The 26,533-nt window shown below is 38.3% G+C and overlaps 1 protein-coding gene across 1 annotated transcript in view; it reads left to right on the forward strand.

Annotated features, from left to right (window-relative positions):
* LOC122795779 (endoplasmic reticulum aminopeptidase 2-like) overlaps positions 1 to 11,329 on the forward strand; it is a 1,481,589-nt gene extending 1,470,260 nt beyond the window's left edge. The window contains exon 18 of the mRNA XM_044064110.1: positions 6,098 to 11,329. Within this exon, the coding sequence (XP_043920045.1) occupies positions 6,098 to 6,241 (144 nt within the window). The 3' untranslated portion in view covers positions 6,242 to 11,329. The remainder of the gene's footprint in view (positions 1 to 6,097) is intronic.
* Positions 11,330 to 26,533: the final 15,204 nt, after the last annotated feature.

Consider the following 26,533-nt stretch of genomic DNA (forward strand, 5'->3'; position numbering starts at 1 on the left):
TGAATCCCAAGCAGTTTTACTTAGAAAGTTAAGTCTTCAGAGAGTTCAAAAATCCAGGGATCAGTAGAATAAACCTGTTTCATTAAAGGCCATGTACCTGTGGCATGGAAGCATTTGGACATACTTCCTTTTCTTAAAAGAAAAGCTAAAAGAGGCAGGGATGGCTAAATATAAGTCGGGAAGTTTATATGTCTGGTAATTAGTGAGTTAATTAATATAAAATATACAAAACGCACTCAAAATTAGAAGTCAGTACAGATAAAATAGATAGATCCTTAGTAACTACAGTACACAGCAGGAGTAATTTTGAATTTGGATAACAAAAAATAATTTTATTAAGAAATTTGAAATGGTACAGCATAATGCATTAAAAATGAATTAATGTCATTTTTCATTAATAAGTATTTAGACTGGATTCAGACTCGTTTGAGTGACAGTAATTAGTGCATTAAGTTCTGGGATGTAGCAAGTGAAGTAAGAAACATGAATACCTCGAGATTATGTTTGGGGGTCATATTTCTTGTCCATTTTCACTGTGGATATTTTTCTCTATTTAGAAACTATAATGATTTTAATGGGTCTGTGTTCAGCCATCTAATTAATCTTTCATTGAACAGCTATTAATTGAACTCTAAACATCAAACTTTGCAATCATTGAATATCCTTTGTTGGCTAACATCGAGAACATTTGATGATGCTGTGCAATAAAACTAAACAAAAATAACCTTCATAAAAACACCTTCTGAAGTGCACACTATATAACATAAAGTAAGCAACACTTTTTATACATGAATAAACAAGAATATTATCCCTTTATAAACACTGCTGTAAATGTATACTCAAATATATTTTAAAGGCATATTTCCACATATAAGGAAACCTGCCCTTTCCCTACTGTGGTGTAGTCTCAGAGTCGGTGTAATTAGCAGGGGAAATAGCCCCCCACATAAGGAGTGTATGGTATTCACCTAGTCCTGTTCTTATGGGGGGCTGTGCCCCCCACACTCCCAGTATTATACATGCCATCTCCAAGATCACACAGTGGGGAAAGGGCAGGTTTCCTTATACATGGAAATATTCCTTTAAAATATATTTGAGTATACATTTGCAGAAGTGTTTATAAGGGGCTGATATTCTTGTTTATTCACATATAAAAGGTGTTGCCTACTTTATGTTATATAGTGTGCACTTGAGAAGGTGTTTTTTATGAAGGTTATTTTTGTTTAGTTTTACTGCACAGCATCATCGGACATTTGCGATGTTGGCCAGCTATGGATATTTGATGATTTTATTTTTGGAGATATGAGTGTTCGACAAAAGCAACGTTTGATGTTTAGAGTTTGTTTAACAGCCATTAGATGAAAGATTCATTTCATGGCTGAACATAGACCCGAGTTTAATTAATTAATTTCATTTAATTAATATTGAATGATATTAAATTATGATAATCTTTATGCTGCGTGTTTGGATTGTCTAGAGATGATTATCTAAAGATGAATATGAAATCTGGTAAACATGCTTTTGGTTTTTAACATAGTATTAGTGAGGAAGAAGTTATCCAGTGGAAGCATACGAATTTTTGTCCATAGTTAACTGATTACAATTTTCTTCTTCATTTAACAGATTCATTGTCTCTGAAATGAAGCAGTGGCATTAAGTTTCTTCTGTATCTTAAGTTTTACAATATTCAGTAAAACAAGTGTGTTAAATTAGAGTGTGGTGGACTTCATGCATATCCAAATTAATTAAATGCATCAAGAAAGTTCAGCAAATGTGTGAGCCCTGACTGCAACACGCAGTTTAGTTAGTGACCCGAGTGCTGAATGAACCAGCTGGGATGAGAAAGGAATGGTGAAGCAGAGCTATCTCATTTTTCCCTAGGGGAGGTTTTTGGGTGTGTCCCAGGAAATATACTTCTCCTAAAATCTACAATGGAGACAGCACATGCATCTCCTTTTCGGGGGGTGGCTATGAAGGTAGCATCACTCATCAAAGTGAATGACAAAAGTTCACACTGCTCCATTTTACACCCATCCTCAAGAAACTTCTCAGCATGCATATCATAATGCTATGGCTGTCATAGTAAAATCCTCCTTTGTGGGGATCAGGATGACAGCTGCATCTTGATCGGATCTTGCCCTGTCTGGGTTCAAATGAGTAGAGGCACAGTGATTAGCTAGATGGTCGCTAGGCATGGTGGGGTGGGGGGGGGGGGGCAAAAAGGCATAAATATTGGGAGAAAAAATGTTAAGTGAACTTAACACCAATAGAATAACATCTGTCAGTTCCCTGTATTATGATGATATGTTGACAGATAGGTCAGTATTCACAGTTTTTGCAATCACATAGTTGGACTGATAAGCACATTCAAGGCATTTAATAATTTAGGCATTTGAAGAAATTAGATCAATGTACTGTAAATCCTTCTCAGAAAATAAAGGAAAGGTGGTGCAAGGTTTCCAGTGTCACAATATACTACTATGAGACTGAGAACATGGTCTAATGATAAGGGTAGTCAGCGCCTAGAATAAGTTGATTACAACTGCTAGCAGTACGAAGTGCTGAAAAACAGTTTATGTGACTTTATGGGTAAAAGCAAGTATATTTATATAGCTTGTAGTTAGGCAAAGAAGATATAATGTTCCAAACCAGAATGTTTGAATGATTGAATTCCAAAGACATGCATCTGGAGCATTTCTCCAGGGCCCCTGCTGAAAATAGGCTCTGTCCTAGTCGGATTTTCCCGGTCAACAAATGTTAAATTAATAAATGAATGATAGTATGCATTACACACATATACACACACACATAGAATCGTGGCATTTCAAGGACAAGGTCATCAGTTTAGGCTGGTGAACCTATTTTAATGAAGGCAGCAGTTTTCAGTGAAATGCAACTGTTTAGCTAAAACCCACCACAGCTTAGAGTTTTCTGAGTTGCTGCAACCTTAGAGTTATTTGTAATATTAAGAGAGTACAGAGGTACATTGTGGGGGGCTTTGCCTGTGCTGAATAGCATATCATTATTGTGTTGTTCAAGGTGACAACACTTTTACAGCCAGATTCCAAAAGGGTGGCTCTCAGTGTAAGTCTGCCGTGATTCTGAGACTTGCTCTCAGTGTAAGTGTCTTACTTCATTGTAAAGCTTGTGCATAACAAGCTTACAGCAGGGGACAGATTCTAAAAGGTCTGCTGTCATTGTAAGTGGTCACTTGCACTGATAGCAAGTCTTTTGGACTTGGGTCCTCAGTGTATCAGCTGTAAGTGAGTCATCATGATTTTAAGCAAATTGTTTAACATCATACAAGAAAGATAATGTTCTCAATATCTGTTTGATCATAATCTTCCTCGAGTTTTCTTTTTTGTGGGAGGAGTGAGGAGGCACATTTTTGTCACAAAAGATAGACGTGGTTGCAGCAACTCATTACTTGCATGCCCTGTTGACAAACCTCCCAAACTTATAGCTCAAGAAATGTGGATAGAGCCAAACATAATGGGGGGACAACAGCCCCAAATCAGGAACAAATTGTAAATATTGACGTTATAAACTTAGAAACCTAACAGAATGACAGGTTTTACATTAGTATGTGTTTTATGAAGTGTGTCAAGTCTGAAACTCAAATGTCTGCTGTTGTTAATAACTTCAGTCCTCAATGACTTGCCTGAAAACTACACATTTTACAAGGAACAGGCCAAAAATATGAGACAAAAATCTGGACATTCTGAGAAAATATGAACGGTTAAGAGGCATACTTGTTGGACATAGCTGATGATTGCTTGGCTTATTAACTGTTAAAGAACTGTAAATCTTAGAGATTATCATGTTATTGCTAACACTTTTCAGGACATGAGAAAAAGATGCCCTCTTTAGTTTCAGTTAGATGTAGACTCACTTGAAGATCTACAAATTTTCATTATTTTTTCTTTTGGTTCCCCCTATGTGTTTACCCAGTAGCTTCTCTGTTTTACCCATATAGTCAATTAGTTGTAGAAAAATCTGAATCAGGTATTCCTAGGCTAGATGAAAGCCCTGCAGTTCATTTGTTCCTACCAGGGAGCCCCCATCCCTCTTCCTTTTCCTGATAAGAGTCAGGTGGTAGAGAGCTGAACAGCTTTCTGGTCTTGAGTGATGGCATACTCTCATCCCATGAGAGCACCCCTGTTCCCCACCTAGTGGCTGCTCCAAGCCCACACTTTCTGTCTCCAAAGGAGACATGTGCCTTAACACACTAGTTTCCTCTCAGCTACTTACTGCAAATGCACTGTGGTAGCTCAGGCTCACACAGTTCAGACTTCCACTTGGTGAACATCCATTGTTCCTGGTTGGTGTCACCCGTGAGATGAGCCAGAACCACCTCCCTACCCTTCAGAATGATGAGGCAGTGTTTTTTTTTTCTGTAAGAAATAAAAATACAGAGCCAAATGCCAAGCATTTGAGTGGGCCACTCCCCCAGCCTAATGTCACCATTATGTCAGGTTTCTGGGAGCAGTTGCTCACTCAGTAGGGGAAGCCATAGTTATGTTGCCTACACAGCAGCCTGAACCTCCTCATGTATTATACACAAGGACTCTGTTCGCGGTCTTGTTTGTGAATCATTGTGATTTGCTTGTAGTGCCCCATCTGGCTAATGAAGTGCAGTGGCAGTTTTCTGAAGCTGGCCTATTAAGGTAGTAAGAGTATACCAAGCAGTCATTGTGATATTTAGGGAGGAACACCATAACTTGATCAGGAATCATTTAAACTGGGGATTATTCATGCAGAGAGGAATGAGATGGGAAGGTGTTATGTGATAATCATACAAGGTGGTGACTGGGTGTGGTAAGACGAGATGAGTAAGTAACAAAGGTAAAATATGGAAGTAGGCAGCATGGAGGACAAGTGAAAATGGGAATTCTATCAATGCATTTCTTGAGAAAGTAAGCTGTAGTTAAGTGAAAAAACTATCAAGATGGATGAATGTATGGGAATAATCAAAGTATTCAGGAGGGTCTGGTATAGGGAATGAGAAGTATGGGAGCAGCTAACTGCTCAAATTGGGTGCACTAGATAAGTACAGAGCCCCCCTTTCATTGTGTATTTATATTATGTTTTGTAGCACAGATTCCTGAAACACAGGAAAACTCAGTAGCCTGGAGAAGAGTTCAGAATTGTTTAACCTACAGTATGCCTACATTGTATGCTTCTGTGTGACAAACCACACATTTTTCCACAAACAGAAGGGAAGCTACAACCATTTTGATAAATTGGAATGCTTATATGCATAGTGATTCTAAATAAAACTTTAGGTTTCATCATTATATAATGAACCCAGCATTACAAAATCTAGAGCACACGTTATGATGTTAAAGTATTTCCTAAACAATATTGCATTTTAATGCACCCCTTATTCTTGCAGCAGTATTTGTTGTATGGGTAACCTCTGAAAAACCCACAGGATAGGTATAAACCTGCATAATGGTTGGTGCCAGCTTCCTGGAAGGGTAGACATCTTCATATGAATGAACAGAGTATTAACTGAATAAGAGCACATATATTTAGATAGTGGTAGTGCTGTTTACAGCACTCATCATCTGAATTCTGTGGTATGTTGGGGACGTCAGAGTGCAGGAGAATAATGCCAGCAAACATATGTATTATGTAGGAAGGGTGGGCCAGACTTTTAACAATTCTACTGTTAAATGTGTGATCCCATGTCATAGTAGTGCTTTAGAAGGCTGAATGAGTGAACATCAGTGGGGTCTGCAGCTGTTGTGCAACCATTCACCTTTTCCTTGAGACACATAGGTTCATTTTAATTCTTCTTGTCATCTATCTTGTAAGTATCTGTGCCTAACTAAAACAAATTCAAATTTTCTAGTCAATTTTCAACTTGGGAGATAACAAAAGGTAGTGTAGTTACTACTGCAGAGATGCCAATAGACAAAGTATGTAGGACCTTGGGCAGGATCAGTTAATATTGGGAGCTTTGGAGGTAGGACTTTCACAAACTGTGAATGCATTGTCAGTTAAAAAGTAAGGTAGGAAACCTGGTAGTGTGGTTTATATTTACACTGTTAATATGCCCTTACCAAATATATAATGTTTCTTCTTTCACCAGGCGCAGATTTTCTTTACATCAATTGACAATGAAGAATCTCCACTGAGGGTTACTCAAGTCATCATGGAAACTATTCAGAAGAACATCAGGTGGATGAAGAGAAACCTCAGTACTCTAAGGAGCTGGTTATCAGAACATCTGTAGACTGCAGTTAGGACAGGATTAATCTGTTCATAAGACTGGTCATTAACTTTCAAAACATATAGACCAGTCAAGGTTTCTAGTGGCTGTGATCTTTACGGAGTCAGATACATGTCTCTGAACAGGAGTAGCCAAATGACAACTGAATGTTAAAAAAAAAAAAGAAGAAGACACTTTTGAAGCTTTATCAGCCATTTGCCATTGGACTGTTTACTACTATAGGTGATAATTTTGGAGGATCCTGCAGGTGTATGGAATAGTCTACTGAGCTTTCAGATAAACTCTGTTGAGAACTGTCTGCACATTTAGTTTTAGACAGCTATAGTTTTGTTCCTCCCATTTGTCAGCATCATTGATGTACAGGTTATGTAGGTAAATACCATACAAACACAGTGCTTATTACATTTTTCACAAGTCATCAATACAAAATGATCAGTTTAGAAGGAACTGTTCTGTTAGCGGTGTTACAGGGTATTGAAAACTAGGATTTTTGCTGATGATGTTGCTAATGCACTAAATTAACACAAACTATTTATTTTCCTGCTTCTTGTCATGTTATGTTGCATTTCTAACCCACGCTTCTGTGATGCGCAGCTTCATACTCTTCACGTTAAAAAAAGTGGCGGAACCTATGTTAATGTTAAGAATGTCACATTAACTGTTGGTTTTTTTGTCTGTTGCAGCCTGGTTTATAATGGCTTTGTACCAGCCAGTATAAAACTTAGGCATGCAGTAACAATGTGAAGATTATTTGAGTTCTTACTATGAAACCCACCTGGAACCATTTATGGTATCTTATACATACCAGTGGGCAACTCTATAAATGGTCCTTGTGCCAAGGAAATGTACACAGTTTTGTCAGAAATTGTTTGAGGAACTATGCTCTAACATTGTTTGTGTTTTAAAACTATATTTACTGAAAATAGTTATTTCACCAACGCTGTCATTAGTGGAATTACCCTACCAAATGCTTCCTTTGCCTAAGAAGACTGCTTACACAAAGTGCAAGAAAAAAGAGATTTCTTGTCTCTTGCACCACCTTACTTAATATAATCAACTCTAATACTGCAGTGCTGTTTGACTACTGCAGCAAACATAGACACACACACACAAAGGAAAACTGCTTTCTATCACTTTGCAAAATGTAAAAAAAATCATTTTTTTAGTAAAAAATAGTGTTCAGATGAGAAAATTACTTTTGCTAAGTTCCCATCATAAGAGTGAGGGTCAGTGAACCTCATTTCAACAAGATGACCAGCTACCAGATAGCTTTCAGTTACTTCCAGTTAAGACCCGATTCCCCACATTTCTGCAGCCCAGTGTATGTGTTGATTGTAGGTTAACTTGATTTTGCAGAGATCCTCTGCACTTTACAGAAATGAATTTGAAGTCTCGGTGGTTCTGCAAGATGTACTCTCATCACTGATACTGGTGAGATCAGAAAACTGTGGTTTCTTTCCACACATCTGACACTGAGCGATACTCCAGTTCTCACTTTACGTGTGTGTTAGATGTTACTTTCTTGTAGTGCCATCCACTGAATGAGATACTACCCTTCACTTTTACTACTTCATTGCCTCCTTGCAACAGTGAAGTATTTATGTTTGTATTTTTTTCATTTAAAGTCTTCACAGTGTAGTACCTTAAACCGGCTGTAGGATATATGCAAATGTCCCTTAAGGACATGCTGGTGTTACAGCTACATGGCTGCTGAATGCACTTTTGACTTTCATTTTGTTATAGTGTTTACCACTGCATTCAGTCTAATAAAGTTAAATCCCACTAGTTGTAGAAATGCAGTGCTTCTCCCATTTTTTCAGCATGTTAATACAGCCATACTTTAGACACACAGAGCTTAAAAAAACTTGATGTTTGTAACATTAAAATGACTGCAATATATCCCAATTAACATCCTAACCAAAGGGTAGAAAGGTCAGACAGACAAACCACTTAATGAAAGATCCAGCAAAGCTAAATTCTTCACTGTGTAATACCTTATACATCCTGTAGTGGAGGCCCATGGGATATATGCAGATGACCCCTTAAGGACATACCAATGTTTCAGCTGCATTGCTTCTTAATGCTCATGACATTCAAAAAAAAAAAGTCTTTACTCCAAATCACACATCGCAGCATTTTGATACAAGCCACGTGGATAGAGTCAATATAATCACAATGTGATAGTGCTCCCTTGCATACCAGTCAACCTGACACTAACAATATACATCATTGAATGGGATGCTTTCGGCCACAAGAGCCTAGCCAACTCTTAGGCAAGATAAGCATTATCAGATTAAAGATCTTTAAAAAATGTGAAAAACTTTGGGTTGGTTATAGTAAAATTCAGAACTTTTCAGTACATTGCTGATGTATTATAAAGCCACACCAACAGCTAGAAATGCAGTATGCATCCCCTTCCCTTTCTTGTCTGTTGCCAAATATTTCCTGGCCATTTCTTCGTACTTCACTGGATCTCATTCAGATGCAGAGTCTGCTAGGTCTTCCATTTCAAGTTTGTCCATACAGTGAGATTCCAACCCTAGAATGCCATCTGTACTCTACTGTTGACACCAACCAGCTATGGAGTTAAACATAAAAAGTAGTAGTATTTTGTGTGGGCCAGATGCAGCCAGAACATTTAATCAAACCACTAACACACCAGGGGGTTATAGGACAAAATAGTGTATGCACAGAGTGGGCAAATACAAAATTTATATGCAGCATATGCCATTTAGAAATTTAACAAAATGCAAGCTGCTGTATGTCCACATAGTTCCCTGATATATTGTGCATTTGCAGAAGACAGCAGTCCTCTGTGTTGCTTATTCACTGTACCCACACTGCACAATTGATATCCATTAACTGTTGTACATGGCAGATAATGGAATGGGTGACAACACCCCACCACTCCAGACAACTAGCAAGTTAAGGGTCACAATACAAAAAAGACTGCCCCCCCTTACCACAAGGCCATGAATAGGGCCCAGTTTTTGGAGTGATATCATCAAACAACCCTTCTCACTAACCTATATTTATTCTTCCCCATTGCATTGCTGGATAGCAGTAAACAAAAGGACCTTGTGTGCTACAAATCCAGAACATCAGCAATTGATGAGGATGGAGCTAGATACCCCACCATCAGTGCTGCAAAGCCTTGTGATGAGGAGTACTTACCTGGACATGCTGGAGCTGTGCATTGCATAGTTCCATCACAAAGGGGCAGTAGGAGACATGTAGGAATGGACAGTGATGCTGGCCTTATGGTCATAAAAGTCACAAGATCTGCAGCATGTGTGCAGTTACAATATGGAAGTTCATTGAGGGAGAACTATAGCTGGTAACCCACCATTAATATGACCCAGTGCCACTGAAGTGCTCATTGTTTAGCATATGTACAACATAAAACTAAAGGCTGTCAAAACAACGGATGCCACCTATCAAATTATTCATGAGGAGATGCAGCAAACACTATCAGAGGTATACCAGGAAATGCCCAGCAGGAGAAGCCTAAGACAATCGACCAATGGCAGATGAAGGCAGGAGAGGGGAACATTACAAGTGTGACATCCATACAAGATGTGCAGCCAGAAGACCGTCATTGAAGAGGAACCATTTCATAGTTTGAAAAGGATTGTGGCACATCACTCCTGTTCTTTCCCACCTCTGCCAACATACAGGATCAGTATACATCATAGATGTTGCTGACTGACTGAACATGCCCCACATGGTCTGGAATATTTAGACATCTCTAAAGTATGCAGGTATGTCTGCAAACAACAAAATAGTTTCACTGCTCTTCTTTGTCTTGGGAAGGAAGACAAGACTTGCCTGCTTCACCATGTGGTCCATTATGAAGAAACTGGTCACTAGTGATGTTCTACAGTAATCATCCCAGTATGGTATGCCTTGATTTTGAATAGCTTGCCCTCTGAGCCATGAGGTGGACGCCTTCCTGGAAAATAAACAATATTTAGTAACCCCCTGGAGTTTGTGTATGGGGTTTCACATCAATAGAAGTTATAGTCACAACATGACACAGTTCAGCACAACACATGTACTGTATATATGTTAATATATTTGATCCAGTACAATATACACTGACCCTTCCTCACATGTACATTGCCCTGAATCCCTCCATATATGCATGGGTTCACATTCCCTCTCTACTGCACATTTGTGTGGGGCTGATATCAGACTTGCACTGTCACCAGGCTTGTTATTACCAGGATGTGGGTTTGGTCACACATCGGAATTCCTGTTGTAACCTGTGATTGCTTCTGTGTTACACTGTAACTTGCCAAGCAGACAAGATGAACCGATCCAGTGTTTGCCTGTCATTTATTCTGCAACTGATTGGTAAGAGAATATTTATTTTGATTTATCTTTTATTTTTATGTCTGATTTTCATTGTGTGTTGGTAGAAAGGGATAGCTTGTAGACAGGAAATTTTATTTTGATTTATATTTGCTGTTTTTAATCTCTGTTTTCAATGTTTGTTGTTAGAAAGGGATATATTGCAAATAGGCATACTGTAGCCACCCCAAGGGGCCTAGTCAGCTATAAAGTCACACAGACTGTAAACTGGAGAATCTAGAGCTTATCTGAAACAGTCAAGTGTTGGTTTATGATTTATTGTGCATTTTTGTAATAAGAGAAGATTTGTTTTGATTTGTGTTATTTTTACTTCTGATTTTTACTGTTATGACTGCAAGTGATTGTATAGAACATTCAGCTTTTTAGAGTTATTTGCACAATTAGTACGGCAGGTCAAAGTGATGACATTAAGAAATACTTGTCCATGTGCAAGGTTAGTGCAGTGCACTTAGTATTTAATTGCATGTGGTTTGTGTGTGTGTGTTTTTTTTTGTTTTTGTTTTTTTTTAGTAGAACTTAAATTATCAAGTAATTTCTTTGAATTCTGTGGTAACTGAGTTTGATTAGTCTTCCCCTGTAGAATCATTTGTTTGTATCTGGATTCCTTAAACTAATTTGCCATTAGTGATTTGCTAAAGCACAAGTATCTTGCGCAGTGTACTAAATGCAATGTATATATACTGTAAAAGTAACACCTGATAAAATTGGTTACCTGTATTCCTCTGGTCAAAATTTGTATATTTTTTTACTATTAGTAGTAGTAAATCTAGAATTATTGATGAGAATTGCACTTGTGCAATTGGCACAGCTTTGAAAAATGTTGTTACATATTATTTATCTCATTAACCCAGTCTTTAGTATAAGTGCAAATAGAACACATTTAGGAACAAAAGTGTCCACTATTAGAAAATTATCACAACACCTTTTAGACATATTTAGGAAAGTGTCCACCGTCAGTAAAGATCACTCAAGCCCTGTTAAACACAGTACTACTGACAACAACTTTGCAATTCAGGATTCAGATAATCAGTAATCTGATTATGTGTGACGATTATGGTGTTATAAAAGTTAAACTACTGCTACCAATCTGAAATCTAAACCAATGCACAGAATATTAATAATAAACTATATGGAAGAAAAACTGTGTAAAACGAATTGGATTGATGCGTTCTCTGGAAAAACTGCAGAAGGAAGGTGGCATGCATTGAAAGGGAAATTGTTTGACTGCAAAAAAAAAAAAAAAAACTTCATATCAGGTTTTATGCATATGAGATCAGGAGGATATATTTCCATAAGAAATAAATAAGATGAGAGAGAAAAAAATATATAAAAAATTGGAAAGAGGTCAAACTATAATTTTGAGAACTGAAATAACCAGACTGGACAGACAAATTAAACAGTGTGAGACAAGATCAAGAAAAATTTGAAAAAATTTTCTAAAGATATTGAGTATTATGCAAGCAATTTTATAGCTACAAAGAATGTGGTAGGAGTAAACACTTACAAATTGATAAGGTGTGTGTGTAGATTCTAAGATGTTTTCTCAGACACAACAGATTATAACTATATTTACAAAATCTTATGCAAAGTACTTTGGCTCCACCAAGGTGGTGATGAACTGTCCTAGTAACATCCAGGTAACTGCAGATACTTTAATTAAATTATATAATATTGAAAAAGAACTGTACAAACTGGCCCCAAAGAACAAGGTGGAAACAGAATTAGTTATAATGATCAGAGGACACTTCAGCATGAACTTGCAGTACCATTATATATCTGTTATTCACTTAGTCATTTAAGTATGGGTAGATTCCTCAAGACTGGAGACATGCACTTGGTAAACCCATTTTTAAGGGAAGGGGAAATAGGGCAAACCAAGAGCCATACAGACCCATAAGTTTACTTTCTTGCTGTGTAAAAATAATGGAGAAGGTTCTTTTGGATACATTATTGTCCGAATTGGAAAGGTTGGAACTTGAAACTGTAGATCAGCATGCATGTGTTGAAAATTAATTTATAACCATCTGTAACATGATGTTCTATAACAATATAGTAACAGTGATAAATGAAAAAGTCTGCTGTGATATAATTGATATAGATTTAAGTTCAGCATTTGCTAGGGTCAGACACAAAAGCACTTTGTTAAGAAGTCAAAACTAGGTGTTGATGTAATCTTGATAAGATGGATAGCTGCATGGCTTGCAAATATGAAATGGCAGCAATACAGCAATCGGACAGGTGAAATTCTAGATGACAGTCTCAGTGTCCTACAGGGTTCTGTCCTAGGTCTATGCTTGTTTAGGCTGTATCTTTTAGATCTATCTTTTTCATTCGAGGTGTTCTACAGTCTGTATGCAGATGACTTGAAAATGGGTAAACTGATTACATGTAGGGCATATCTGCAAAAGAATTGGGCTAAATTGACCATTTGGGCACAGGAGAATAATATACTGATAAATACACCAAAACCAAGCATACGAGGTTGTGAGACTTGCACTGAAAGGTGAATATATAATACAGCACACAGTGATTGAAACTGTAGATTCATTTAAGTATCTGGGTAGATCCAGCATTGAGTTTTTCTAATCATATCAACCAATTGGTTAAATATAGTTGTAGAACTATAGGTTGAATAAAAAGATTTATACAGACTATGAAATCCAAAATGCTGAAATTGTACGTTACATTGGACCCAAACTAGAATATGAACTAACGATATGGAAACCTTGTAAAAAAACAGTCATGAGTAAACTGGAAAGAGTATACCAGAAATATCCAAACACAAGGCAAGTCATTAGCAGTAGACCAGGGTCCTTGGATAAAAAAGAAAGATACAATTTCCACAAAAACATCCAACAGACCCCACAATGGCTGTCTCTGTAGATATAAAATCTGCTGTAAGTTTCCACAGCAACTTTCAATGAACCACTCAGTAGGCACAATCTGTAGAAAATTTATTTGGCGAGCGCTTTCGTGGCATAGGTACACCACTTCATCAGACCTGTTACTAATAAAACATCTAACACTTGTATATCCATGTCAGTTAGAAAACAACTAATCATCAGTCAGCAATTATTAACTTGGCTACACCTTCCTTCAAGACTGATATATCATTACTAAGAGCTAACAATTTAAAAATATATATACTATACATCCTTATCAGTTAAAAGACATTCTATAAAAAAATACATACATTGCAATATATATAACTGATGTCTGATTACACAACTTTATTTTGTAGCCAATGGTATTGATTTTAACATGGGTTTAATGGGTACCTTATCATTTAAACCCCTTCCTTCATCTGCCCTGAGTCTTACTATCCACCTACTTTCTGTTGTCTCTGTCAGGTTCACAATATCACCCCCTCTTTCACTTCCATAGACCATTTCAACAGCAAGAAATCTAAATGTGTGTGAAGTGTCTGTTGTATTAACATGTTTTGCCAAAGCACTGGTGCAGTCACCATTCCTAATCTTTAACATATGTTCCCGGATTCTAAATCTCAGTTTTCTGTTGTTTTTTCCAACATAGCAGGATGAGCTCTGGTTACATATTGCTAAATAAACAATATTTATACTATTACAGTTTGCCTTAACATTGAATTCAAATTCTCTCTTAAAGTCTGGATGTGAGAATCTGTTAGTTGTATCAATGTAACTGCATTGGTTACAGTTATACCATGGGACAGTACTCTTCTTCCCACCCAGTTCATCCATCTCTTTTCTCTTTTTTGGGTAGCATAAAAACTGTTTTAGTGACTTTTTGTTCTTGTAAGAGAAAGAGGGCCTCTCACCTACAATGGGACATATATCTGGGTCCTGTGTTAGAATTGGCCAGTACTTCTTAATAACATCAGTGACTACACCTACATCACGTGAAAACTCTGTTGGAATACGGATTTAAATGATTTAGAGCAGAGATTTGTGGAAAGGGGATACACTGATTCCATGACTCAAGAGACATTATTAAATGCAGTTGATATGAGGTGTAATGTGGGGAAACATTATTCAGAGGGGGGTGTCTCTACTAAAAGTAATTGGAATAATAAGAAGAGAAGCATGAATAAATCTGTACATATTCCAATGGAATTTTCAAGTGATGTAGGCAAGGGAGCCCGCAGGATTTTTTGCAGGGGGGTGCAAACCCAGAGCCCCACCCACATAGCTCACCCCGCCCCCTGCCAACACAGCCCCGCCCAAGTCCACCCACCCAAGCCCCGCCCACACAGCCATTCCAGTGTCCCATTACTTGGCTATTTCTCCCCATTTACTGTAGACACTGTTCAAATCTGTGTGCATACTGTTTTATGCTTTAGTTCTACAATGATTACAGGCAGTTGGATTTAATTTACAACTTTTATTTCAAACATTATAGCCCAAACACTGAGACATTTACTAAACCTAAACAAAGCAATAGTCTTACAATGAAAACAGACTTGGCATTAAAGCTTATCTACTTTTGAAACTCACATTCAATGAAACAGCATTGAAACCCACATTCAAAGAAAATGCATCTGGCCAGTGGCAGGTTATTTACCTTTGAACTGTTTTCAAGCAATAGGCTCCTTGCACACCGTTAGGGCCATGCAAAAGTTATTAGATTTACCTGATTGTATTAATTATAATATATAATTGAATTATATCCCTTGTATTATACAGCAGCACTTGTTTGAGTGACTCTGCTGAAGTAAAAGTAATCTGAATAATTCCACATTAAAGATATCTGAAACTAATGAAGATGTTGTTGCTGTATATTTCAGTGTTTCATTTACAAATTCAGTGCCTGTTGCCATCAAAGAATAAATTGCCTATGTTAAATTAAAAAAATGGTAAGCTGGTATATTGCAATAGAAAATGGATGACAAGCTGAAAAACAGGTTCATAGTTATTAGGCATCTCATCTAAAGGAAGGCATCCTGAGGACTGCAACATACAATTGTATATGCTGTAGGAATAGAACCTCAAGCCTTTACATTAAGATGCAAGTATTCTACTTGTGGTGCTACTAACATAGCTTTAAAACGTTATACCACAATAGAGATACCATTTGCTAAACAAAACAGTTGCACATTGTAAATAGACTTGGCATGAGCAGCAGTGAACTTAGCTTCCCTTAAAACTCACAGTTCCTTGAAAATGCACTTGAAAATTCCACCTGTTAACTCTAACTTGGGCATTTCACTCTCTCACAAACATACCATACCCTCAAGGCCTCAACCTTAGTGCAAGAAATCTGGACAAAGCCTAAAATAAATAGGGACAGATTATAAATATGGCTCTCAGAAACTTAGAAAATTGCAAGAGTAACAGGATTTGTGTTGGTATGCATTTTTCTAAATGACATGACATCTAAAACTGAAATGTCTCATTTAGCAACTTCAATCCTTTTTAGGAGGAATATGGGGCAAAATCTGGACAGCTGAGGGGTATGCTACCTCCCTCTAATACACACACCAAATAATTCTGGTTAGACAAATTAGTTCTGGGAAGGTTGCACTGAACGGCACCGTGCTTGAGCTGAAGTGGGTGAAATCCTGGTAGCCAGTGATAACTGATCTGCAGCTCAGCATTGTGGAGCATTAAAGCATTTTTAGCAGAGCATTGTTTCATCACTACCTATTGTGTTTGCACATAAGCTGTAGTTATTTTAAACATTTGCCTTTTTGATTACTACAGAGTACATTTACCCACCAGAGCTATTGTGTTTTGACTTCAGTGTGGAGCTAGTTGTTGCAGGGCTTGGCTTTTAAATAAGGTAGCAATGCTTATTTACCATATACCATTAAAGCCACCCTGACCCAACTACAAGTGTACTAACACACAGACACTGCTATAAGACACTGGTCTGCAATAAAATGTAATGAGCTTCTGAAAATACTGTAATCCTGTCCTTTTATTACAATGAATATAAAATACTTGAAATAAGGTAAAAAAGCTCATAATCTTAGACCGACAAAACTACTTTTCCACACTTCAAAATAATAAAATCAAACCCTCAGAAATGTTGGAAAGGTATCTCTACTCTACTTAACCCCAGCAAACCAGATACCCCTACCCCAGACCCAAACGCTCCTGACCAAGACTTGGCTACCCAATTTAACTCTTTTCATTGAATCCATTTCCAAATTAACGCCATCTTTCTCTAACACCACTACACTGCTACTACTTCCTCATTCCCATCTACTAACTCCCATCCCTCCACTCCTCCTACTACTTCATCAGCTTCATCTGCCCCCAATTCTCCCTCTTCACACTCCTTTTTTCTCATTTAAACCTATACCCAACTTCTACTATAAAGAAATTCCTTATGAAACTGAAGCCATGCACCAATGCTCCTGATAACATCCCTTCTTACTTTCTTGGCAAAGCTGCTGAAGCAATCGCTACCCTATTAGCATTTTAATCAACTGCTCTATCCAAGAATGTATAGTACCCCAAGTCTGGAAAAGGGCCTTTATCATACCTCTACATAAAAGGTGGCAACAACAACAATGTTACTAATTTCCCCCATCGCTATTCTGTCCCCATCTCTAAACTCCTAGAAAAGTGTATCCAACTACAACTCCTTCCACATCTTAGATAATCACCTACTAACTCCCACACATGGAGTCAGACCACATCATAGCATTATGACCGCCCTCCTCTCCTTCCTTGAAACTGTAAATAAAGCCCGCGACTCTGGCCAAATTGTTTCTACCCTACTACTCGACCTCTCTAAGGCCTTTGACACACTCTCACAGCCTGCTACTAACTAAACTTTACCCATCTCCCTCCTCCTTGAACTGGTTCTCCAGCTACTTATCTAACAGATCTCAAGCAGTCAAATGGAAAAAGGCCACCTCCTCATTTCTAAATACTCCTACTGGGGTACCCCAGGGCTCTATACAGAGTCCCCTTCTCTTAAATATATTTATAAATGATTTCCGCAACTCTATCCTATTCTCAGACATCATCCAATATGCCGATGATTCTGCTATTATCTGCGCTGCCACCTCTATCCCCTCACTCCTAAAACTGACTCAAGATGCTTTTACAACAACTGAGCAATGGATGAAAAGGAATCACCTAGCACTCAATGCCTCTAAAACCAAATTAATGTTATTCATCCCCTCTAAGGCAACTTCTTTCAATATAAACACATTCCACATCTCTAGACAAAATAATCTACTCCTGGAACTGGTGTCAGAGACCAAGTTACTTGGGGTCCAAATTGATACCAGCTCAAATTCAACTCCCACCTACAGTTAAATATCAAGAAAACCCGGTATGCTTTACCGACAAAATCATTACCTTACACCTGCTACCAAAATCACCCTCTACCTCATTTCTTATCCTCTCCCTTCTCTATGGAGCTCCACTCCTAACTAATCTACAGACCTCCAACACAACTTTCCTCTTGCTACAACAAAATTGCCAAGTTCGCTACCAACCACAAGTCCTCCACCCACCACTGTTCCTCTCTCCAAAAACTAAAATGGCTAGAGCTACCCAGTTATCTCACATATACTCAACTAAATCTTGCACATAAGCTCATTTTCAACCCCTCCCTTTGTCCCTCCCTTTCATCAGCCTTTAAAATGCACCTTCCTGCAAGAGTATCAAGATCCAACAATCAAAATCTAATTAGAAGTATATAAACCAACTAGTCCCCCAGGCAAAAATCTTCTCCTTGCATGCCTTTGGAACTCCCTACCACCTTCCATTCGCACCACCCCCAACCATTTTATATTTAAAAGATCTCTTCACTCACATCTAGTATCCCAGTGGGAATGCTCTTGCTCCCACACCACATAACACTTGCAAACTCCATCTTCTTTCTTCCTTTGTTTCCTCCTGCAACTTTCCTAATTACCCACCCTAACTCATACATATTATTATTCCTAGAATAATCAGAAAGAATATACTAGGCCACACTTCCCAAGTATTGCTTCCCTAATACGTTATTGCTTCTCAGTACTTTTGTGCATTGCTTCCTAATATGTTATTATTCCTCAATATTGTCATGAAATGCTTCCAAATATGTTATTTCTCAGTGCTTTTGTGCTAAATTTCCCTTTAGTCTGTATTACCTATTAATTTCATAACTAGATTGTACTCGCTCTAGTTGTATTATTTTCAAATTGTTATTTCTTGTATGATTAACTTCTGTGTAATTGTATAATTTGTATATCTATTAATAACCTACTTAGTTTTGGAGCTTTTCTCCCCAGGACTCTATTGAAAACGGGTTCATTTGGCCCAATGGACTATCCTGGCAAACCAACTGCAAATAAAATAAATAAAACTGTCATATGCATTTCAATACCCAAGGCTTATACATTATCTAGTCATGTAAATATTCTCTGCATGGCAACAACGAAAAGGCTTTCAATGCTGGTAATTCTTTAACAATATACTTACTAAAGCTTACTTGCATCTTACAATATCCGACAAGCTTACTAAAGCTTACTTGCATCTTACAATCTCCGACAAGCTTACCTGATGTTCATTAAACCATGGCTACTTAAACAGAGCAACAGGGCACTGTGACAGCATACAGTTCCAGAATAAGAAGCATAAATCAACAGTACAAAATCTGATAGAAAACCAGAACATTTTGCAAAATCAAGGACAGATGAAAAGCCACGGTCGTATTTGTGATCTACTTTGGATGGGGGAATACTCTGCACATTTACACTGCATAACTGCTCCTTGCCTTCCATAGACACATCCAGAGCCACTACAATGGGGAGAGTGGGGTGCAATAAGTATGTCACAATTTGAAATGTCTCTGGCAATAAGTATGTCACAATTTGAAATGTCTCTGGCTGACAGTGATGGCTCTGACACTCATACCTCTCAACTTCAGAGCAAGAAATCTGGACAAAGCCATACATAGAACTAGAAGTGTGACAAGCCCAAAAATAAGGCCAATTTTTAAATATTGCTCTTATAACTTAAATAGAACAGGTAGATCTTGCATTAGTACAAGTTTTCTGAAGGGTATGAAATCTGAAACTCAAATGTCTGCCATTATTTTCTAACTTCAATCTTTAATGACTTGCCACTAATTTGCCAGAAAAACACAATTTTATGAAAACGGACCAAAATGTGATGCAAAAATACCTGTCAAAAAGGGACACCTTTTAATATTAACAGTTAACTTGAAGCAGCTAACAAAATAAGAGCATCCACATGCATTTCTGAAATAAAGGTAATCTATAAGTGATCATTACAGTTATATATAATTGTAAACCCTCCACATTTTCTTCCAAAATTGCCATTTTGGAGGAGGGATTATTAGGGAGAGCAACATTTTGAGCCAGAATTGGGGACAATTGAGATGTTTGGATATTCCTAATCTACAAAGTGATTTGCACGTACCTCTCAACCTCTTAATGCAGGAAATCTGAACAAGGCCAAATATATTGGGGAACATACAAACACTACTAAAAATTGCTCTTGTATAAACGTAAAGACAGTCTTGCATTAGCATGCATTTTTCTGAAGGTTATGACATCTGAAACTCAATGTCTGTCATTTAATGGCTTCATTCCTAAATGATTTGCTAGAAAATCACAAATTTGAGAACAAACCAAAAATAAGCAGCAAATATCTATTCATTCTGCAAAGATATGGACAACTGAGAGGTATAGTTCAACCGGGGCTGTCTGAGCTTGCTACCTCCCCTCACAAAATCATGGTCAAATGGAGCCTCCCCCCTGCAGCCATTCCAATGTCCCATTTATCATAAACACTAATGTGCATACTGCTTCACTTCTGCGATGATTTAGGATTTCATTTGAAAGTTTTATTTTGCATTTTACAGCACAAACCCTAATACATATCTGTTAAAGCAATGCAGTCTCACAATGAAAATAGACCAACATTAAAACTTCTCTGCTCTTGAAACTCGCATGCATTGAAACAGCACTGAAACCCACTTTCAGAGAAAATGCATTTTGCCAATGGCAAATATTAACTCTGGGCTGTCTATAAAATCATAGGCCCCTCGAACATAACATACACATGCTCTTCGATACACCTTCCTGACTGTATTACATTATATTCCTTGTACAATACAGTACAGTTGTTAGAGGGCATTTTAAATTTATTGTTTTGAACATTTTTCCAGTAAACAATGAAACAAAAAGCATCCACTAATGACAAAACTGCCCAATTCAGAACATTTCCATCATAAAAAGTCTACTCAAGTCCACCAGTATCAGTAAAAAGTATACACAATCTCTGAAGTAGTAAACTCCACATTGAAAAAAATTGTAACTAATAAAGAGGTTGCTGCTAGCAAACACTTTATATGTCATTGTTTAATCTACAAATAAAGTGCCTGTTTACTCTTGAAGAATAAATTGCTTTTGTTGCATGCAATAAAAAAATGAAAAGCTAGTAATACCGCAATAGGGAATGGATAGCAAACTGTTAACAGGTTCATAGTTACTAGGTATCTTTGCCAAAAGACTGCAGCATCCACCCCTTTACAACACAATACAGCATCAGCAATGCATTTACCTACTGTGGGAGTAGAACCCACAGCCTTCAGCATCTAAAGCAAGTACACTATCTGTTGTGCTATTAACAATGCAAGCAGACTAAACACAAGCAGCACTAAACTTTTGCTCCCCTGCAGCTCTCAGCTCCTTGTAAAATCTACTCAGACACCCAGCTGTATCTCTGAACTTTTCAGCACAAGAAATCTGGAAAAAGCCAAAATTTATTGGGGGGGGGGGACAAAAGGCCAAAAACTAGGGACACATTTTAAACATTGCTTGTATAATGTTTGAAAGTTGCTAGAATAAAATGCTGCGTTACCACCATACATTTCACTGCCACGTCTTGAACCCAGGGGACCCCGTGCAAAACAGTCAGAGCAACATACCACTACACCAAATAAACTGTTTTGTGAAAGAGGAAGACTGAAACTTAAATAGCTACCATTTAGTGAATTCAGTTCTCACCATAGCACAGCTGTCAGCCTCTTAGCACAAAAGACCTGAACAAAGCCAATAATGGGTGACTACTACAACCACCAAACATTCAGTGAATTCAGTTCTCACCATAGCTCTCAACCTCTTAGCAAATAACACCCGGACAAAGCCAGTAATGGGAGAATATAGCCCCAAACATATTCAGTGAAATCAGTTCTTACCATAGCACTCAACATTAGCAAAAAACCTGGATGAAGCCAATAAATACCTGAACAAAGCCAATACTGAGTGAATACAGCCCTCAAACATATTCAGTGAATTCAGTTCTTACCATAACTCTCAACCCTAGCACAAAACCTGGACGAAGCCAATAATGGGGGATACAGTCCCAAACACAGGGATACATTTCAAATATCCATCTTGTACACTTAGAAAATTGCTAGAATAAAAGCTTTTGTTAACATACACTTTCTGAAGAATATGAAGTCTGACAAGTGTCCATTTTTTTTAACTTTTGTTAACCAGGAAAGTCTGACTTTGGGAAAAAAAAAAAAAAAAATAAAAGCTAAGTTTTAGCAGAGGCCCAGGGAGAAACACTCCAGACAGCCAAGAATAAAACCAGAGAACATGTAGCTGTCAGGCAACAAGGACACAAATGCAGAAACCACAGATTTTATGAGGAACAGAAAAAGTATGAGGGAAAATCCTGCAACATTTTCACAAATGGTGGTGGGTAGGGAATTCAGGCTCTTGCCACTTGGGCCCAAGGTACAGGGTTCAAGCCTTATTCACTACCCACCACCATGTACAACTGGGGCATTTTACACACACACACACACACACACACACACACACACACACACACACACACACACACACACACACACACACACACACACCTCTGACAGTGCCCCATCTTCCTTCCGTTCATTTCCACACACACACTACCTGAAAGTGCCCCATCTTCCTTCCTTCCGTTCGTTTCTGCTAAGTGTCCGGTCCCGCTCCCATCTTCCGTTTCACACACCTAAGTGTCAGGTCCCGCTCCCATCTTCTCTCTTCCGGTCGTCAGGTCCCGCTCCCATCTTCCAGTCGTCAGGTCCCGCTCCCATCTTCTCTCTTTCTGAAAGTGCTGCCGCTTGCTAGGTCCCGCCTGTGTGAGTTCCCGCTCACAAACCTTAAACTGACAACGATGATGTCAGCACGCCTGCGACTGGACTATTTGGACTCCTTCTTAAAGGAGAATGTGCGTAAAAAAAAAAAAAATAATACTTTTTTTTTTTTAATTATCTAGCCGTAGCCGATTCCAGGGGGGTGCAAGTGCACCCCCTTGCACCTGCCTGCGGGCGCCCTTGGATGTAGGTGTAGTCACTGATGTTATTAAAAAGTACTGGCCAATTCTAACACAGGACCCGGATATATGTCCCATTGTAGGTGAGAGGCCCTCTTTCTCTTACAAGAATAAAAAGTCACTAAAACAGTTTTTATGCTACCCAAAAAAGAGAAAAGAGATGGATGAACTGGGTGGGAAGAAGGGTACTGTCCCATGCTATAACTGTAACCAGTGCAGTTACCTTGATACAACCAACAGATTCTCAACATCCGGACTTTAAGAGAGAATTTGAATTCAATGTTAAGGCAAATTGTAATAGTATAAATCTTGTTTATTTAGCAATATGTAACCAGAGCTCATCCTTCTATGTTGGAAAAAACAACAGAAAACTGAGATTTAGAATCAGGGAACATATGTTAAAGATTAGGAATGGTGACTGTACCAATGCTTTGGCAAAACATGTTAATACAACAGACACTTCACACACATTTAGATTTCTTGCTATTGAAATGGTCTATGGAAGTGAAAAAGGGGGTGATATTGTGAACCTGACAGAGACAACAGAAAGTAGGTGGCTAGTAAGACTCAGGGCAGATAAAGGAAGGGGTTTAAATGATAGGGTACCCCTTAAACCTAAAGTGTAATCAGACATCGGTTATATATATTGTAATGTATGTATTTTTTATATATGTATTTTTTATAGATTGTCTTTTAACTGATAAGTATGTATAATATATATATATATATATATATATATATATATTTTTTTTTTTTTAATTGTTAGCTCTTAGTAATGATGTATCAGTCTTGAAGGAAGGTGTTTCCAAGTTAATAATTGCTGACTGATGATTGGTTGTTTGCTAATTGACATGGATATATAAGTGCAAGATGTTTTATTAGTAATAAGTCTAATGAAGTGGTGTATCTATGCCACGAAAGCGCTCACCAAATAAATTTTCTACAGATTTTACCTACTGAGTGGTTCATTGAAAGTTCCTGTGGAAACTTACAGCAGATTTTATATCTACAGATACAGCCATTGTGGGGTCTATTGGATGTTTTTGTGGAAATTATACCAGAAATATACCAAGGGTATCCATGGATGTGAAAACTTAAGATCCGATATTGTCAATTTTGTCATCACATCCTGCCAGTACTCCCAGATAGGTTATGGAACCGATCGTCAGATCCAGCTTGACCGTTACTAAACTCGTGGCAACCAAAGAAGCTCTTGAACATTCCACTTACCCATAAAGCATCTCTCCCTGTACTCTCAGATCTCATTTGCCACTTCATGAAAGATGTGGATATCCTTAGAGCTTTTGGATCATTAGGTCGTATTTCTTTAATTATTGCCTTTTTCTCTGGAACCTGTACTGACCTTGGAGTTCATTTGAGCAGTTTTGGACACTACTCAGATGATTGCCAAACGTCCGCCATCAAGATTATTGATGATCAGATGACAAACAAGTTGCTTTGAAATTGAAAGGTGGGCGCGTATCACATTCTTCAAACATTAGGGTCAATGGCTGCAGCTACAGTACTAGTCCTGTTAGCCAGATTCCACATGAGAGTTCTTCATTGGCTTCTGGCTGTTCAATGATTGATTCTTCATCAGTCCATTTCCCACCAGATTCTGATAACCAATGTCTGCAAGAGATCTCTCTTATGGTGCATGCACTCAGACCAGTTGCTACAAGGCCAACCATTTGTTCTCCCACAACCACAGGCCATGGTGACCACAGATACCACCCAGATAGAGTGGGGGGGGGGTCATTACCTGGGGAGGATGGTCCAAGGAACCTGGTCTGCAAACGAGGCAAACTTGCACATCAGTGCCCTGGAGATGAGAGCCGTGCTCCTTGCATTGCAAACATTTCAGGCTTCTCTTCCTCTGGGAACAGTTGCAATTCACTCAGACAATATGTCAGTAGTCTTGTACATAAACAAGCAAGGGGAAACTAGGTCTTACCCACTGTGTTTTGAGGCGCTCAGAGTATGGCAATGGGTGATCTCCTCCAACCATTTTCTCATGGCAATGCACATTCCAGGAAAATCCAGTGTGATAGCAGACAGATTGAGTGGGTCCATTCTCTTGTGTCACGAGTCATCCCTCAATCCAATGGTAGAGGAGGACATTTTCCACAGATGGGGTCAGCCTTGTTGTGACCTTTTTGCTTCTCTCGTAAACAAATGCAGCAACTACTTTGCCCTAATCCCCCCACAGGGGGAGTTCCAGAGGGATGCTGTCACTAATGATTACCCCCAGTCTACTTTATGCCTTCCCCCCCCACTTCCCTTAATCTCCAAGTTCATTCAGAAAGCAAGCAGGTTGAAGAGAACAGTAATCCTCATTGACCAGTTCTGGCTTCATCAAATTTGTTTTTCATTTCTCCGGCCTCATCTTCAGAAGAAACCCTGGATTCTGGAAAGCTTTCCTGGGCTGTTGTCATATAAGACAGGAATGATTCATCCCAACCTCCACAATCTCAAGCTGACAGCTTGGTTTCTTCAGTTCCGTTAATTGCCAGACAACCTATGCTCTCCTTGCCAGTCAAACATATTCTATTATCTTCTCAAATTCCCTTCCCAAAAGCTGTACAAAACTAAATGGAAGAATTTGTAATTTGGGCTCAACAGAGTGATGTAGATCCTATTACAGCCCCTGTTCACTTTATCTTGGATTTCCTGGCTCACGTTTTTAATGACGGATAGACTGCCTCCACAGTCATAGTTCAATTTCATAGCAGCAATTTCAGTTTTCCATGTTGAAGAGAAAAATTTGCCCTTGATTTCCTACAAACTTTGCAAAGTCTTCTTAAAAGGCACTCTGTTGTTAAAACCTACTCACAGGGATCCTTCTCCCTCATGCAACCTCAGTTTAGTAAGTACTGCGTTCTGTTGTACAATCGCCCTTTGAACGCACAGCCACCTGTGATATGAAGTTTCTTTCCTGGAAAACTGCTTTTCTAGTAGCAATCACAACGCAAGGAGAATTTTGGACAGCTATGCTTTTGCTGACATTCTCCTTATCTAGTTTTTCACAAAGACAGGATCGCACTGTGTACCAACCCCTCCTTTCTCCTCAAAGTTGTTTCTCAAGCTAATATCAACCAAACTATTCACTTGCTTGTCTTCTTTCCTAACTTTAGCAACAAGGGTGAATATTTTCTACACTTATTAGGTGTACATAGACAGTTACAATTCTACCTACATTTTTTTTTTTTTACATTTATTACATAGAACCAAAGAGTTTCGCAAGGCAAAATATTTATTGCTGGCCCTAAGAAAGGTTCATCAGTCTCCAAGGTTACCTTATCAAGATGGATTTCTGATTGCATCTCCTTTGTTTACACCTCAAAAGGTATTAATCTTCCCAAGCCTGTTTGAGGCCACTCCACTAGGTCTATGGCCACATTGGTTGTTTTTCAATCTAAGGCTTACATGGATGACTTGTGCAACAGCTACATGGTCTAACCATCATACCTTTATCTCCCACTATATGTTGGACTTGGTCTCCTGGGGAAGGGCCTTCTTTGGTTCTGTGGATCTGAGGAATATTCTCCCTTGAGCTGCCCAAGATATTGGAAGCTGGGGACTCTGCCCATCTGTGAGGACGAGATGAAAAAGTTGACAATATCAGATAAAGAAGCTATGTACT

Source organism: Protopterus annectens, chromosome 2.part2 (genome assembly GCF_019279795.1).
Source record: "Protopterus annectens isolate FY-2018-M chromosome 2.part2, PAN1.0, whole genome shotgun sequence".
Taxonomy (NCBI): Eukaryota; Metazoa; Chordata; order Ceratodontiformes; family Protopteridae; genus Protopterus; species Protopterus annectens.